Source organism: Parasteatoda tepidariorum, chromosome 11, assembly GCF_982258835.1.
Source record: "Parasteatoda tepidariorum strain Cologne lab strain chromosome 11, Ptep-v5.0, whole genome shotgun sequence".
Classification (NCBI taxonomy): Eukaryota; Metazoa; Arthropoda; class Arachnida; order Araneae; family Theridiidae; genus Parasteatoda; species Parasteatoda tepidariorum.
This window is the reverse complement of record NC_141765.1, coordinates 59,414,462-59,432,731: the sequence shown is the minus strand read 5'-3', so window position 1 is coordinate 59,432,731 and position 18,270 is coordinate 59,414,462. Positions and strand designations below refer to the sequence as shown.

The 18,270-nt window shown below is 27.2% G+C and overlaps 1 protein-coding gene across 1 annotated transcript in view; it reads right to left on the bottom strand.

Moving 5' to 3' along the window:
• The window catches only part of Amph (amphiphysin), a 62,583-nt gene that overhangs the window by 20,132 nt on the left and 24,181 nt on the right, over positions 1-18,270 (bottom strand). Inside the window, exons 3-6 of the mRNA XM_021147865.4 lie at positions 6,171-6,225; positions 3,744-3,838; positions 3,570-3,665; positions 1,181-1,291 (exon numbers count right to left, since the gene is read on the bottom strand). Coding sequence (XP_021003524.1) covers positions 1,181-1,291; positions 3,570-3,665; positions 3,744-3,838; positions 6,171-6,225 — 357 coding nt within the window. The remainder of the gene's footprint in view (positions 1-1,180; positions 1,292-3,569; positions 3,666-3,743; positions 3,839-6,170; positions 6,226-18,270) is intronic.

Sequence of the window (18,270 nt, the reverse complement as noted above, 5' to 3'; positions counted from 1 at the left end):
CAAAGGCAAATTTCTCCCAATACTTGATCTAGGATTTCCTAGTATTCTGGATTGGGTTCAAAATTACAAGGTTACAGAATTGAACATTAGTAGTCATTAAGAAACAAAATAAAAAAAAAAATCTTTTAGAGAGGTGTGATGACTCAGGGGAAAGAGTGTTCGCCTTCCAATGAGGTGAACCGGGTTCGAAGCCCAGTGATGGCTGGTCAATACGAAGTCCGTATCCCCTTGCATCGACGACAGTGCTGACTTGAAATATCCTCAGTGGTAGACGGATCTTAGGTTAGAGCCCTCTTGCCGTCAGGCTAACCGTGGAAGGTTTTTGTGGCTTTTCTTTTCATGTAACACAAATGCGGGTTAGTTCCATCAAAAAGTCTTCCACAAAGGCAAATTTCTCCCAATACTTGATCTAGGATTTCCTAGTATTCTGGATTGGGTTCAAAATTACAAGGTTACAGAATTAAACTAAGAAACAAAATAAAATAAAAATCTTTTAGAGAGGTGTGATGACTCAGGGGAAAGAGTGTTCGCCTTCCAATGAGGTGAACCGGGTTCGAAGCCCAGTGATGGCTGGTCAATACGAAGTCCGTACCCCCTTGCATCGACGACAGTGCTGACGTGAAATATCATCAGTGGTTGGTTTTCCTCTCCATATAACGCAAATGCTGGTTAGTTTCGTCAAAAAGTCCTCCTCAAAGGCACATCTCTTCCAATACTTGATCCAGGAATTCCCTTGTCTTCTGGTTTGGGCTCAAAATAACAAGGCTATGGAGTTGAATATTAACAGTCGCAAATCAAAATATTTGGTCGGTTGATCAACGACATTAGTAAAATAAAGTAAAGTCTTTTAGAAAATTAAATATTTTAACCTTTATTTTTTAAGCATCGAGCAGTTATCATATATATATATATATATATATATATATATATATATATATATATATATATATATATATATATATATATATATATATATATATATATATATATATATATATATATATATATATATATATATATATATAATTAATTTTTTTTGGATACTGTTCTGAACCTAAATCATTCGTTTGTACATTCTTAAGTTTTTAATTTCATAAATCAATTTTCATACTGAGAATACAATTCAAATTTTACTTAGTTTTTTAAAATAAATATTTAATCTAAGTATTTCATACTTTACCTTTCCAATTTTCATTTCTTCTCTCTTTCGGTTTGGCTGTTGTAGGGACTGTAAATTGTGCCGACACTTATCATAATCAACAAGCTTCCTTCCTCGTTTGGCAATTTTCCCCTGAAATAATTAAATATTATGCTAATGTTACTGAAATGACGCATAAATATTTTTTTGATTTTCAATGCTTTTAGCACATATTTTTAAAAATTAGGTTTTGGATAAATATAACAGAAAAAACATCTTAAATATTTTGGAATATAAATTGTAATTTAATAAATTTAAAAAAAATTTATAATTACAAAATTTTCATTTAATTTTATTTTTACTAAATTACAATTGTTAAAAACAGGTTTCCTTGTAAAAAACATTTCGTGCAAATTTAGATTAATCTGGTTTCGACATGAGATCAAATTAATTTTAATAATTACCTTCTAATTGCCTTTTAATAATGATGATTTCTTTAATTTGTAGTTGAGCAACATTTTAAGTGAAAAAAATAAGTAAATAATATAAATCTTTAAAAAAATTTTTTTTTTCAAAATTAATCTTAAAATCACATTTTAATAAAGAATTTAAGAAATTTCGAAAGTGGAAAGTTTTTTTTAATTAAAATTGCTGAAATAGTTAAAAAAAAAGTTGATATAGGACCTTAAAAAGTTAATTTTCGAAATAAGTTAATTTCAATGATTTAAAAAGTTTGAAGAAATAATAGAAAATTGGAATAAAAAAATTCTAAGAGAAGCATAAAGAGAAATAAATTATTTTGCAGATATTTGTATTACAATAAATGTTATATTTAATATGACTTAATTTAATATTGTTACTTAGTTTCTGCAATAAAATAGTAAGTATGGGTATAATATTTGTGTATTCGTTTTAATTACTTTTCTGTTTCAAACTAATGCAGTCCAACTAAAAATGAGTTCCTATATGAAAGAGAAAAGAAAATATTTTTTGCCTAGGTACTTTTTTCCCGGATTTTTAATCAATAAACAAAACCTACAGAACAATTGCTTCCAAACGGTTTTAGGAACGAGAATATATTTACATCATTAGCTTGTAAATATCATAATATCAGTACATTGAACTAGAATTCGGTGCAAATTAGCTGAAACATTATCAAGGAGTAAATTTGAACAATGTTTCCTTTGAAGTTGAATCATATTATTCCTTAATTAAGTTAATGAAGTTCGATAAAAGAAGTTCAACTTATTACCATAATAAGGTTGCAGTAAAATTTGAACGATATTATGGTTCAAAACGATCAAAAAATTTTAACAGTATAGAACAGGGCTGTCCAACTGCAAAGAGCCCACGGGCCAGAATTCCGGCCACTGATCACCTGGCGGGCCGCAGTTTGAAAAAGCTGAACAATAACCTCTTACCTCTTATACAATAACAATTAATAGTTGAATTATTAATTATAAAATAATGGAACAGAAGGATTATAAAACAATTTGCTGACATTTTAATGGGAAAACAGAGGTCGATCAGCCTGAATAAGAAGTTGGCGGGCCACACAATATGTGTTGGCGGCCGCATGCGGCCCGCTGGCCGCCAGTTGGACAGCCCTGGTATAGAATAAGTGAAAGCTATTCTTCAAAAGTTGATTATGGAATTCTTTGAGTAAAGCTTGGTTGATACCAATTATGCTTCCTTCTAAGAACACAAAATAATAATATTTCCACCATTCAATGTTGAACCGATTTTTTCGAGAGTATTTTGAGTCATAGATATTTATGGAATTCAATTTCAAATAGCATAAACATGGAAAATACTTCACAAGGAGATTACATATTTTTCTTAAAGAATCAAATTCCAATCAATATTTCTGAAAAAAGTTTCGAAATAGTTAAAGTTCTTAAAAAAATTTTACTTTCAGTTTCAAATCATATTATTTTTTTTTCTTTTTCTAACGGCAGGCACTGAACTTGTCTTTCTTTGTCTCGGAAGATGCCGGAAGTGTTGCTCATTTAACGTCACCCAGTGGGCACCTGTGAACCTAAGTCACGGAGGTGAGCAACATTACCCACGCCACACTGCCACATATACCCGTTCATAGGGTGGACCACATTCACACATCACACAACAGAGGATAACACACAAAGAGAAACATCCATGCCCTGAGCAGGATTAGAACCCGCAACCATTAACTTGGTTGTCAGACATATTTTTGACTGTAAAATTAATTGAAAATATTTTTTTAATCGAAAAAAAGAGAAAATCCATAATTATAAAAATGAAAAAGTTCATACGGTAATGTCATAGAATTTTAGCGAAGCTTATTAAGACTGCGTTTTTTGCCCTACAATTTGAGCTACAAGATGTTATCAGCATAAAAGAAAATAATTGTTCAACGCAAAAATAAGTAAATACATTTAGTCACAAATCTTACCCTTATTTCTGGAAATTGGCTCAAGTAAGTTGCAACTGGTACTCCAACTTGGTCATTAAGTTTGTGACAAAAATCATCCCAAACCATTTCAAGAACCTTTAAGATTTAAAGGAGTTAAATATAGTTTAAAAATTTTATGCTTATAAACAGTTAAGAAAAGTAAAGTTTAGAAACCTGTGTTTTAACTGGAATTTGTTCACACCCGACCCAGGATGGCTCATACATTTCCGTCAGTGTATCCATCAAGCTTTTACTTGCAGCTTGCATAGCTGAAATTGCATAAATATGAACTAAAATATTCACAATCAAATAGGCATCAAAAATATTGTTCTTAGTACTATAATGGTATATTCAGGAACTGCTTAAAGACACTGATTTTTGCAATATATTTAAACATTATTATTTCTTGGATTGAATCTGCCTTTTTCAATTTTAGTCTCAAATTTATAATCAGCTTTAAACCTAAATTTTCAGATCTTATTTTTGGGTGTAAATAATAAAAAATAGTGCAGCAATTTTATTGCAGAATGTTCAATTTTAATGATGCATTTAAAAGACAAATGTTCATGACACGATTTCAAAATATTAGTTCAGAAATGTTCTTTTATTTAAGTACTGGAAAATATTTCAAAAACCTTAATTGTGCTAAAACAAAAATAAATGAAAACAAAACTTCTCCAAAAACCTAACAATATCAGATCGAAACAAAATATTACAAGATTGGCTTGAGATAGAAAGTTACCCTTTTTATACATTTAAGACAATTTTTCTTTTGCATTTTAAATAAACATTAAAAATTTTATTCCTAGACAATTTCCTAAAAAAATTTATAATTGCCTAAAAGTCACTCTCCTAGCTTGTCCGAAACATTTTCTTAAACCTATTTAATTTATTTAAAATTTCTACACCAATATTTCAATAATTAAGGTAGTATTAGTAAACTATATATTTTAAGGTGTAAAATACTATTTTTTGAATCCGCTCAAGTATTTAAGACTTAAATATTAATTTTTCTATTATTTTAAGAAAAAATAGAAAATTTTTTAGTCCTGTACCTGCAACACTGTTTATTATCATCGTTCTGATGGGTTGATTGAGTGCTTTGAAGATTTGATTTACCTATTGTTATTATCATAGCTTTGAAGTTCTAAACTGAGGTGTGTAACAGTTTTTGCTGTCATTCTCCTGTACAACAGTTTTATTACGCAAGAAAGCATTTTTTAATTAAAAAAATAATGCATATTATAATGTGTGATGACTCTTTTGTTAAGTGCCTCATAAATGTCAAGTATGACTTTTTTTTAGAATCTTAAAGTACTCTTAATTTTTAAGAATATGTGACTTAAAAAATGCTAAGTTTTTGGAAAATTGTCCATGTATCAATTATCAAAACTACCTGTTTCTTATCATTTTACTCATAATATTCTCAAAAAATATTTCCAGAAGCTTTATTTTAGATACATTACAAAGAACTTTTTTCTTTTTTGATTCATATTTATATGAAGTAAAGTCATCCATATGAGCTCCGATAATTATGCCAGTCAAGAGGATTCTTATGTTGTAAAGCTGGGAATACTTTTTAGAAAAAAATAATTCAATAAGCAGAAAATAGTTCGAAAGGAATTCGTATTATTTAGTAAATAAATAATTTCAATTCAATATATATTTTTATCTACATTAAACCTAATTTATATATATTAGTGTAATTTGCTTAACAATAATCAAAATGTATTATGATATTTAAGCTAAAATACTCAATACATTTTTAATAACATATATATTTAATTCAATAATATTTAATAAATATATAATTTCAAATTAATGACATTTAAATAATTTAAGGAGCTGAAAACGAATAAAAAAAAATTATCATTATTTGCTTCTGTATATTCATTAACAAATAATTAGAATTTTAAATATCTAATTTAAATTATTCTATCATCTCATACTAAAGGAAAATACTTTTAAAATAAAGATAAATTGTTATTAGAAAAAATATTTTTTAATGTGTATTATTTTATTTTAATCCATGGTTCGTTTAGGAAACTAGATAAAAAATTTTCTTAAATTTTTAAAATTAGTTGCTAAGTTCGTGAACGTATTGTGCTACTGACTGCAAAAGCAAGTAAATTAAATTATCAGTTGCATGCTAAACCATTCCAGCTGAAATAATCTGATGAGTGTGCCTGTTAATCTTGTCCTTAGACTGCTCCATGTTGTTACTGAAATTATTGATATCTAATAAAAACTTTGTATTAGGGAGACCGAAAAGTAATGTCGTTTCGGCGCATTATATATTCGTTGGTCTTAAAAACCAATTCATTTTTTTTCAATCTGGCATTGAAAGGTTGCTGCTAACGAAAGTTAATACATTATTAATTAAAAATAAAATCTTGATAACAAATATCAAATGCGCCGAAACGATACTACTTTCCGGTCCACGTAATACCTAACTAGAAATTTTGTTGGGTAAATTTTCGGGTTTTCTAAGCAAAACGAAGCAAATGAACATTTCTAAATTTCCTTAAATGTATTTTTTTCCAATTCATTTTCTACATCTTCGATCATTTATTTAGAACAACTGTTATTGATATTACTTACCCCTGGCGCAAGACACATAATTTTTGAATTCCTTGCTTAGTCTTTGTGCTGAAGCCTATAAATTAAAAAGAATATGATTAATTTATAAAGTTATAAGTGAACATTTAACAAAAATTGATAATAATATTTTTTTTAAATTGTTTGTAAATCCTATTTAGTTGATATTTGAGTATCACATTATAAGATTTAAGAAAAAGTCGGAAAAAAATTAGTTTTGAAAGCTTCAAAGTATTGAATGAAAACCTTTGTACAAGACGTCCAAATGGTTACCTAGAAAGAATTAAAAAAGGAGTATTTTTAATTTCCCAATTCTTGAAAATATTCAATCGATTCTGTTTAAATTTTATATCTTGCAATTTATTTGCATAAGTAAATTTAAACATATTTGCACATAGAAGAACAAACTTTATCGATCATTACCAATTTAAATAAAAAGAAATAATTACTAGTTTTGAATACTTTTTACTTTGCTGTACTTTTTGAATAAAATTGTTTTTCAGAGAGTGAGTTTTATAAATGGGTATTCGAATAAATGAATAATGCCATAAATGATTATTTAAAAGTACAAATCATAATTGATGAATCTTTAAAAAAGAGTTAAAAATATTTAAATCTGTCCTTGAAATTTTAAACAAAATTTCAAAAATACTTTTCTGCTTTTCTCAACTATTTGAACAATTAATTCTCCTTTCAAATTCCTTTTGACAACTAAAATCTCTTTGATGACTTTAATTTGACCTTTAAGTTTCCCATTTAATAAAAATTTTATTTCATTTTTTAAACTAATTTTTCGAGATGCCCCCCTTGCAGTCTTCTTTACCTCATTTTTATCAAAGATTTTAAAAGCGATGTATGCAAAGCAGCGAATATAAAACGTATAGTGTTCAAATTTTTAATGCCTTATATTCAAAAAGTCAATTGGCTTTTGCGCAAAATATCTGGAAATGTCATTTTGAGTATTTTCTAAATTTTCAAATTTTTGCCTCTTAAAAAATGTTGAAGCAATCGTCATAAATGCAAATAAATGGAGCACCATCGGGTGAACAAGGTGGGTAAGGCCAACCAGCAATTTAGTAAATTTTTCCCTATTATAACCCTTTTGAAACTCAAAAAGCATACAATGCTTAATTTGTGTACCTCTTCTTGTACTTAACTGGGCATTTTATCACAAATTGCAACAAAAAAAGAAGAAAAAAAAGGAAAAGAAAAAACGAACTGACAAACAGATATCGATATGCGCAGGAACGACTCATCTTTCGGTCTTTCGAAAGTACAACATAATTAGAAGATGTTACAGTTCTTTTTTTTTTTTTTTAATTTCGTTAAAGCTTTTTGAACTTTCGCTCTCGGCTGATAAAAGTATTAAACCTTACGCAAGTCATATCTATACATCTGTACCTTGTACACCTAACGCAAGTTTGATATAGTATTCCATTTGTACATTGCCACATTTGCAGTAAAATAAAAAAGTATGTAAGGTTTTTTAGGCCATTATAGTCATGCATTGGATGCACTATTATACATTCTGCTCCCAATTTTTTTAAAAATATTTATAACCATTTTATAACTTATAATTTATAAGTATCAAACTTTATTTAGCCTAAATAATTATGCTTGCCATAAAAAAATTATTAAATTGTTGCTTCAAATTGAATTTACTATGTTTCGAAATTAATTCTTAATTAATGCTCAATTAAAAAAATAAAAAAAATTTAAGTATTAGCATTGAAACTATAGTTTTTAAAGCTTTATAATTCTATAACCAAAAAAATATATATTGTATATATTAAAAAAAAAACCATTTCAAATTTTCACATTTTTGTTCTTAACCCCGAAGTTAAAGTAAGGATTAGCGAGTTACACTTGAGGTACTTTCTTACGAAATATAAAGCGTCTATTTTAACTTTTAAACCAGAAATTAAATTCCTAAATACCTAATTTAAATAAATTGGCCAATTTTTTCAGTATGAATAAAAACAGACCATTTCATGTTCAAAGACCTAATGTAACGACTTATGTTTAGATAATGAGTGTTTTATTAAAATTAGTATATTTATTTCTTTAAATATTTAAAATTAAACTTCAAAAAACTAGATAGTGTTCCCCTTATTTAACTTTGCATATTATATCTTTTCAAGGTCAAGCGTTGATCTAATTATTTTCCAAGAACATGTAATTCCAAACTGCCTGCAGCATTATTCCACATATGATTCTATTTAAACGATGGGAAGATAATTACATCGGTTATTAAAACAAATTATGCTATGCTATAGAAGGAAGCAAAACAAACCTCCAACAGCTGCTTATTTCACTCGTCAGTTTGGTCATCAGCAGAAACTAACACAAGTTCCTATTTATAATCCATTGAAGGTCGTGAAAACCAAGCACGGCAAGGAAAAAAGAAAAGCAGAAAAACATCTTGCCGTTATAAAAATTTTTATCACGTACGAAGTTAAGGTTTGACCACAATACTGAAGCATTGAAGTGTGGGTTATGCTATCATCCAAGAAAGGTGAGGTGTTAGTCACGTGCCAACAAGAAGTTTGTAGACTCGTCTATGGGATTTTTCTTGCATTCCAATTCTTGAATAATTTAAGCGTAGGAATGAATGACTCTTCTTATCCAGAGGTTACTCCAGAGTTGAGTTTATTCAAATATAAGGACACAATGGAGGTGAAGTGGATAAAGTAATAATTAAAAACTAAACTGCTACGATAGCTACATAAAACATAAAAATAAAAAAATGGTAGCACTTTAAATGGAAGTTAAAAAAATCTTCGAATTGAATTGAATTTTATGATACTTCAGTTCATGAAAAATCATAAAAGCAAACGCAGGGGTAAATTGCTTTTTTTTTTTTTTTTTTTTTTTTTTTTTTTTTTTTTTTTTTAAAGCTAGAGGTTGCTTTTTGTTCGTCCGTTTAAATGTAAATTGAAATACATTATGATTCATGAAGATGCATACGGTTTCAATGCACTATAAATCAAGAACAATATTACCTGCAACATAATTGTATGGATTTATTTTAATAAGTTTTGTTAGAGATAGTCGAAGATGTTCCATGCGTGATGCCTTAGTCGCACGACACATATCGAGCCGGTAATCAATTCCGCTCGAGCCATTTATAGTGATCAATTCCGCTTAGTTTTCCTCAATGACACAACATTTTCCGTAAGGTAAACAAGCATAACGTTCTTTTTTGTGAACGGATAATCCCGAATTCACAGAGCAACACGTACCAGAGACCACTAAGATATATGCGTTCTGTGCAGTGTCTAAAAAGAAAGTGTTTGGTCCTTCTTTTTTTAGGTGTAAATTGTCACGGGAGTAACTTTTTTTGGACATGTTAACTCTTTGGTTGATGACATAGTTGCATGCGATATTGACACCTTCATTATTCAATTGGATGATGCACCTCCACACTGGTCGGTCTACGTGCGAGATTACCCTGTTAAATATCACTCTCTCCAATGGATTGGACGAGCTGTGGACTACAACATGCCACCTGCCTCATTAGATGTTATAGTTTTGTTAATCCAGAGTTCTTTTTTGAAGATACAAATCATTAGGTGGATACAATAATTAACAATATGATAGCTGAAATTAAAATTATTTCTAGGATAAGAATTAAATATTAGAATAATTGAGATGAATAAATATTTTCAAATTAATTTTGCTTTTTCGACAATAAAATTTCTGTATATCTTAGAAATTCAAGAGTTTTTTAAGAATTTATCCTAGATAAGTTAAGTTCATTAAAGGCAGTTGAATGTCCTGTAAAATTCTTAGTTAGGATGACAATTTTTAATTTTTACCTTTTATTAATACTGAATAAATTTTTTAGGCATTTTTATGGTACATATTTTTTAACTATCAAATTTTGAATTTTGAAATCGAAATAAATATAAACCTAAAAATTTTTTAATTGTTATATTACTCCACAAGTTTCTGTTTAAATTGATTTTCTATTTTTAAATTGGCTTTCACTTTTCAAAATTATTTTTTTAATTTTTTGTTTCCACGGATAGTACAGACAGATTGTCGTGTTTACGCTCAAAAACTAACGTATAGTTTCTCTTCGTCGACTACGTGCATTTAAATATCTTCGACTCATACATATTAAACTATCCCAAATATTTTAAAAACTCAGAAATTTTTTCCTTTATTTTTTTAAAATCTCACATTTTTAAAATGTATGCTTAATCAAAGGGAAAAAAGCACTGACAGTTCAGTAAACGAGTGATATGTCACAAATAACATTTCATTTCTACCTATTAATACATTTAATTTCTTAGATATAAAAAATTTAAATTACGAAACGGTATTGGTCTTAAGAACTCAAAGATATTTTAAATTGTATTCTTAGGGAACTTATTTTGTGGGGATTAGGCTATGTTTCATTCGCTTCAAATTTATTTGATACATTTTTTATAAACCTTCTCAGATCTATTGTTCTGCTATTGAACAGTGAAATTTTGGAAGGATCTTATAAATTTACTCTTTAGTTTAAAAGGAAATGCTTTGCTTTGTTACTAGCATAACAAATCTGCTCTTCTTCACTATAAAAAGGCTTCTAAAAAAAGTAAAAATAAGCAAAAGTGTGTCGAAATAGCTGCAAATCTAATACACGGTAAAAAATGTCTAAACTTAACTAATTTAATTAATCTAAACTGATTTTGATTCGATAAAAATGTTTCCAAAAACCTCAGATAACTTCATTTAATATGCTTCCGATCAATTGAGAAAAATTTATCTTATTTTTTAAAGTAGGAAACTGAATTATAATGACGCCTATTCAGTTGCAGATTGTAGCGTAGCTACCTCTACAATTTCCAATTCACTATTATATAAGACATGTTAACTCGATTCTATCAGGAGGTACCTTTCGATAGATGGCGGTTGACATTGTTGGTAACCAAGCCTCTCATGGGTGTCTCGCGGACGTGATCTGAACACGCCTGCTGAAACTCCCACTTCAATTTGAACACATCTATCTTGATGGATGGTTCACAGTGAACAGTTGACTTGCTATTTGTGACTGCGACATTGTCCTCCTTAGGCTGTCGCTACTCAGTTTTGATCACACTTCGGGGGTCTGTATACATTCGACTGCTAATTGCAACACGGGAGCACACAGCTCTCTCGGTCTCTCGCAAAACATCATAATCAAGTATCCATTTATCAATTTCCATCATAGATAAAATTTTGGTGAGGAAGTAATGTAGCGTAGCTACCACTACAACTATTAAATTCCAATGCATTCGTATATAAGGCATGTTAACTTGATTCTATCTTAAGATACCTGACGACAGTTGAAAATGTTAGCAGCCTAGCTCTACAAGAGGTTTCCGAAATATTAAAAAAAAGTGTTTTTTAAAACCACATGCACCGTCCCTGCCCTATATATTCAGAAACGTTTCGGGCTTTATTTTTACAGTGTATAATCGAATTTGAAAACCCCATATATTCTACCAGTGGTACCCCCCCCCCCATATTCAAATAGTGGTAAATCCCATTTATTCAACTAGTGATAAATCCCATATATTCAACTAGAGGTTTCCATTCATTGAATTCTATCACAGATAAAATTCTGGTGGGGAAGTAATGTAGCGTAGCTACCACTACAACTATTAAATTCTAATGCACTAGTATATAAGGCATGATAACTTTATTTTATCTTGAGATATCTGATGACAGTTGACACTGTTAGTAACCTAGCCCTACAAGAGGTTTCCGAAATATTAAGAAACGTTTTTGAAAACTACATGCACCGTAGTTGCCGTACATATTCAGAAACGTTTCGGGATTTTTTTTTACAGTGTATAACCGAATTTGAAAACCCCATAACATTCAAAATCGAAACAGCATATACCCACTTTTGAGCAAAATGCTTAGTCTCAAAAGTGATGAGAAGGGAGAAGTGCGTGAGAGAGTTGTCCGTTAGCTGTCGGCAGGGTTCGAACCGACGCGTATTTTCTTAAGTTGTTTTTAGTTTATTCCTGAAAATACATGTAGAAACCAAATAAAAAATGGAATTCATTCATGTACAAAAATAGAATAGAATGTAATCCTTCGGAAAATATTGAAAGTGGGACTTATAATAATTAAGATATGTTTTAGTGTTATTTTGATGCAAAGCAAAAAGTAAAAAAAAAAAAAAATGAATAAAATGTTTTTCCAATCTTAAAACAGTTAGGAGAGAAAGGATTGATTGCTTCTAGCGAAGTAAGACAATATCTTATGATAAAAATAAAAATTTTATTCCTACATTTTCTGAGCTTTATAAAAGGAATTAAAGTAATGTATGAAAAACTTAATAAACGGAACAATAGTTAACGAATGAAATTTTTAATTTAGTATTAATAAATTAATGAATATGAATAAATAAATAAATTGTAAAATACAAGTAACTGGAAATTGTTTGTATTTCTTTCAGACTTTAATGCAAACAAAAGTAAAAATAGAAATTGTTCGTCTCTTGAAAGGGAGAAGGATGATAAGAGCTTCAAAAAGATGAGGATAAATAATTGAAAAAAGAAAGCCTACAATCGAAGAAAGTGGAGCTTTGTGGTCAATGAGGTCAAGGTACTGCTTGGATTCTAATCGTGAAATATTAATAGTAGTAGTTCGATGCTTGAAAATTTTTTGTGCATTTTTTTTCCTAATCTTTCAGCTACTTCCTGTCGGATAATAAATGCTGCATGTGATTGTGATGCAAAAAAATTATTCTTTCAGTAAGTAAAGACTATTTAAAAAACGCCTACCTAATAAACAAAAATGAATTGTCGCCTACTCATCTCAAAACATTTATTTTTTTATTAAGAATCATATCAAACATTTTTTGTTCGAATCAATTAATAAACTTTCGCACCATTTTTCTGATGAATAAGTAGGAAACTGAAATTTTTAAGAAAGTGTGAAAAAATGAAAAAAAATCTAAATTTTTTAAAAACATTTTCTGAATTTTTTGATTTTTTTCAGAATTGACACCTAACTTTTAAAAAAAAGATAGAAAAAGTTCAAAAAATCTATTATGCCCTTTTTTTAATTTACTATCTTGACGATCCGCAGAAAGTTAACTATTTTGAAATAACAAAGGCGATACAATTTTCATGCGATTTGTTTTAACCTTCTTATTACAATTCACAAGTTTAGAAGGTTCACAAGTTTAGAATATTTTCTTTGAGACTACATTTAAATAATAATAATATTCTAATAGTAATAGTTTTTGTCACAATATTTTAATATTAAAGGTGTGGAATGTTTTTTTATTTTTGAACTAAAAACGTGACTATTCTGTTAATACCTTTTTCATCATAGTTTTCGTTCTCATTATTTGATAAACAAATCTTCAATGAAGTATTGTTTTTTTTAGAAATTTATTAGTCACATAATAGGATATTTAAACTTTGTCAATTCTTTTTTCAGTTTCATGGCAAAAAAAAAACTATAAGAAATTGTTTTAACTAAAAATCATTCATTTATGAAAAGATTAAATAGAAAGATTAATAGAATATATTAAATATGAAATAGAACTTAAAAAAGGGTACAAATTTGGTTTTAACCAAAGCGATAATTCGTAAAAATATGCAAACTAAACGAAGAAAAGCATTTAAAAAATGAGTTATTTTTAATACAAAATAAAAGTAATTTTTATGATTTAAAAATATTTTGTTTTAATTTTTTCAATTAAAATTTGGTTTTCTTCAAGAATTTAAAGTTTATCATTAATTATAAAAACTGAATTAGTATTATTATTATTATAATTTTGTGACTTTGTTTCACATAAACTCTGATTAAATGTTTGTGAGATTCAGAATAATTTAATCCGATAGTTTCCTAGTAACACGATTCCAAACACCTCTTTTTATTTTCGTATTCCCTGTGTATTAGCAAATAGCTTTTTGTTCTAGTTCATTTAGTGAACTCCCGACTGTAAGTGGTAAATTTTATTTTTTGCACTATTGCCACAACTCCAAATGATAACCAATAAGTAAAAAATGGATATTAAATAATAATACATACTTTTTTAATAAGAGTTGAGTAATTTTTATAAATTTCTTATAATATTTCTCATAAAAACAATGTAATTTTTTAACTTAAAATCAAAATAAGTTTATTTGTTTTTAAAAAAAAAAGAACTGCAGTAATAGCATGCCTCGTAATGTATTAATTTGTGGCAGAATTTCTACCCACTTTATTTCTTACTTGCTATTAGTTAAATTATTAATTTCATTTATTTTAAACTAAAATTTTTAAGCTTGGTCATTAGAAATCATAAAGACAATTCTTCATTTGCAAAAAAGATTTTTTTAAATTATTTTTGAAACAATTTCAAGTTATATTTTACTATTACTCCTTTTAATTGTTCGCCGATCTTGCCTCAGATACCGTAAATCATTTGGAAAATAATAAATAATTTATAATTTTATGTATTAGTTTTTAATAAAATGTAACGAGTATATAAAGAAGGATAACTGTTGTTAATTTTTGCTACTTTAAGAAATTAATAACTGCATGAATATGTTTTTTTACGATAGAACATCAAAATTATACGCCTCAAAAAATGTAAAAACACAAAAGTTTTCGAATTTTTTGTATTTTAATAATAAATAAATATATATATATATATATATATATATATATATATATATATATATATATATATATATATATATATATATATATATATATATATATATATATATATATATATATATATATATATATATATATATATATATATATATATATATATATATATATATATATATATATATATATTATATATATATATATATATATACGTGAAAATCATTCCTTCCTAACAGCGTAAACATTTCTTACTTTTTGACATCACAATGTTAAATGTTTTAAATTTATTTTTTCATCACATCCGCATTATTTTTGTTTTAATCTATTTATTTTCCTCTAAGTCATTGAACTACATTAATATATAATTCAAACTTTTTTGCTAATTTATTCATGAGAACTTAATGTGTTTTCGTTATTTTTCATATTTAAGCAATATTTTTAAAAAAAAAATCTTGCAACCTATTATCTTCAGTACACCTTTCTAATCCTTTAAAAATGCTTTTTAGTCTTCTTTTCGGGTAAACTTTTGAATCAATCAAAGTACAAAATTATTGCAACTAAATTTGGAGTATAACTCCAAATAAACCTCTCAAGTTGGACTACAGAAAGAAAATTTCAAAATATTAGGAAAGTTTATAAATTTTTCATTTTTACTTAAAAGAAATTATTTATTTCCTTCGAACAATGCGAAACTTATTATTATTCTTTTTTGTAGAAAATAAGAAATTAGCCTAGTTTTGAAACAATAATTCAAAACTAAAAAATTTTTTTTGTAAGTTACTTAAAACAATCTCACTTTTAAATGACTATAATGTTTTTATTTTATTCATAAAGAAGCATTTTTTCATAAAATAAAAATTAATTCAAGTAATTTTAGATTTTAAGAATTTTTTGCGAATCTTCAGTGCAGAAAAATATTCAAAGCACTTCTACCAAACACATAATGCCGCCATTTTATTCAGAAAAATGGTATTCGCATGACAGACCATGAAATGTTAGATCCAGAACACTTGATGGAATGTAGAGATTGTGCTTCTCTTTGGTAATCGCCATTGTTTATTACTAAATACCATTATGACACTGAATGTGCTTATAACTCTTTTCTTGTACAAATCTTATGCTTTACTAACGTGTTTGTGAAAAGACTTAAAAGAGAATAAGGAAAAGTAAATTTATAACTATATATGCTTTGTTTTAGTTGGATGAAAGAATTAATTTGATATAAAGATAATATTACCTTACATAATTACGAGCAGAAAGAATATATATATATATATATATATATATAAATATGTATATATATAGAGAGAGACCGGAATTTTAATATGAATTAAAGAATAAATTTACATAAAATTATATTATTAACTTAAGATGATGAGGATTACAGCATGTTTAATATAACATGTTTCATTTCTGTTTTATGAAAGCATTTATTATCAAAGATTTAAGTTGAAACTTAAATACTAAATTATTAAATGATGTCGATTACAAAAATAAATGAATTCAATCAATGTTAGATTATGTATCCTTATTTTTTTTATCATATTTAAAAATCTTTTTCAAAGATTTAAGTTCTAACTTAAATTACAGATTAAAAATTTAAGAAGATTGAAAAATTAAACTGGAAAAATTTATATGATTTTAATAATTGATTAAAAAATAATGCAAATTAAAAAGTAAATCCAAGCAAAATTCAAAATATCTGTTTCCATTTTTATTTATTTTTTTCAGAAAATTGTTTCGTTGTATTTTCCAATGCAATGCATTAAATTAAGGAAAATTAAAGTAAGAAGAAAAGGTTGTAAAGCCAATTAAAAACTATCAATTTTGAGGAATGTATATTATCTGATTGAGCTAGTATATTTGGAATCTTTTTACTTGTTTTATTAGTTTCATTTTAATAGCATATTTTTTGAAAACTATTTTATAATAATATGGGGAATGTAGCTGTAAAAAAATTGAGTAGCAGATCAAGTTCAATTAAAAGATGTGCTTTTCAGGGATTTATTCGATTAAACTATTATTCACTAATTCACTGATGATTTAGTGATTCGCTTGTTAACAGATACGTCTACCCATTTTTTATCTAAATTTCTTGTTGATTAAAATTCTCTATTAATTAACTTATTGGAAGATTAAAAAATTTGCTTTTTTTTACTACATCCTTTAATTTCTGTAGTCTGTCTATATATCAAGAATCATTCATAATTTGCATTTTGATATTAAAAAAGTTAATTTTTTAATATACATTTAAGAAATGTAATGAAAATAAAACAGTTTTTAATTAATTAATTAAATTTTATATTAAGTATAAATCATTACAATGAAAAGTAAACAATAGTTTCATTTGATTCATATAAATTAAACCAAAAATTGTTGTAGAAAATAGTTCTTACGTTTACCATTAGCGGCAAAAATCTGCATAATTACTGAGTGGGTGATTCTTCAAGGAGCGGGAAAATATTGAAAAAGAATGAAAAGTGAATTAAAAGAGTCGGGGATTTTAAAAAAGAGCCGGAAATGATTGTTGGACTGTCATATGCTTGAACTTTGTGAAATTAAAGTTCAAACTTTTTCATCAGTAGCCGATGAAATTGAATGGTTTTTAAGTTTTTTTAAGTTTAATGACCAAGTATATGAGTTTCGAAAATAAAATAGTTCTACAATCACACCGACCATCGAATTCGGTAATTTATTTCATTTTTATTTTAAATTAATGACAGGGACGGAATAAACTGGTGTACGGAATGCAATAGCGACTATTCATTATCTGTTTGAGGCGAGATGTTGTGTGAACTTTTTAAAAGGCGGTATTACTCACAGCATTTTGAAGAGGTTAATGTAATGAATTTCTTTGAAAGTTAATGAAAACTATAATAAATATCTTTTATAGACATGGAAGAAAGGAATTTAAAACTAGCTATATGTAAAATAAAGTTCATTGTCCGCGGTTATGTTGTTTTGTAATTATAAGTCACATTTTTAAATTGCACTAGACAGTGTTTCTTAAGATTGTTTTCGGTGAAAGACACCGCGATTTCCATCTAAAAAATAAGATTTTTTCATACATTTACCTGTTATTTAGTGGGAGATCCGTCATATTATGAACTATCAACATAGAAATAATACTTAGGAAAGATTCGATGTAAAAAAATCTTTTTCAAAAGATTTTAGCTTATCACTATATAGCCCCAAGCCATTAATATGTTTTTGAATGTATTCTACATGCTTTGAATCTTGCAATTTACTATCATAATTTATTATTCGAAGACTATAAACACTTTTATTTTACACAACACTTTTTCAATGTTGATTATTTTCTTAAAAATATCATAAAGCTGGACTTCTTATTAGGCATGATCTTAAAAAATTGCGTGTTGTTAATTAAAAGACTGCGTGACAAATGAACAAATCGGTATAAATTCTTTAGACTACTCATTTCTAAAGAAGTGTTTTGCCTAAATAAGTTAACAAAAATAAAATTAATTTATTGAAGCATTTATAA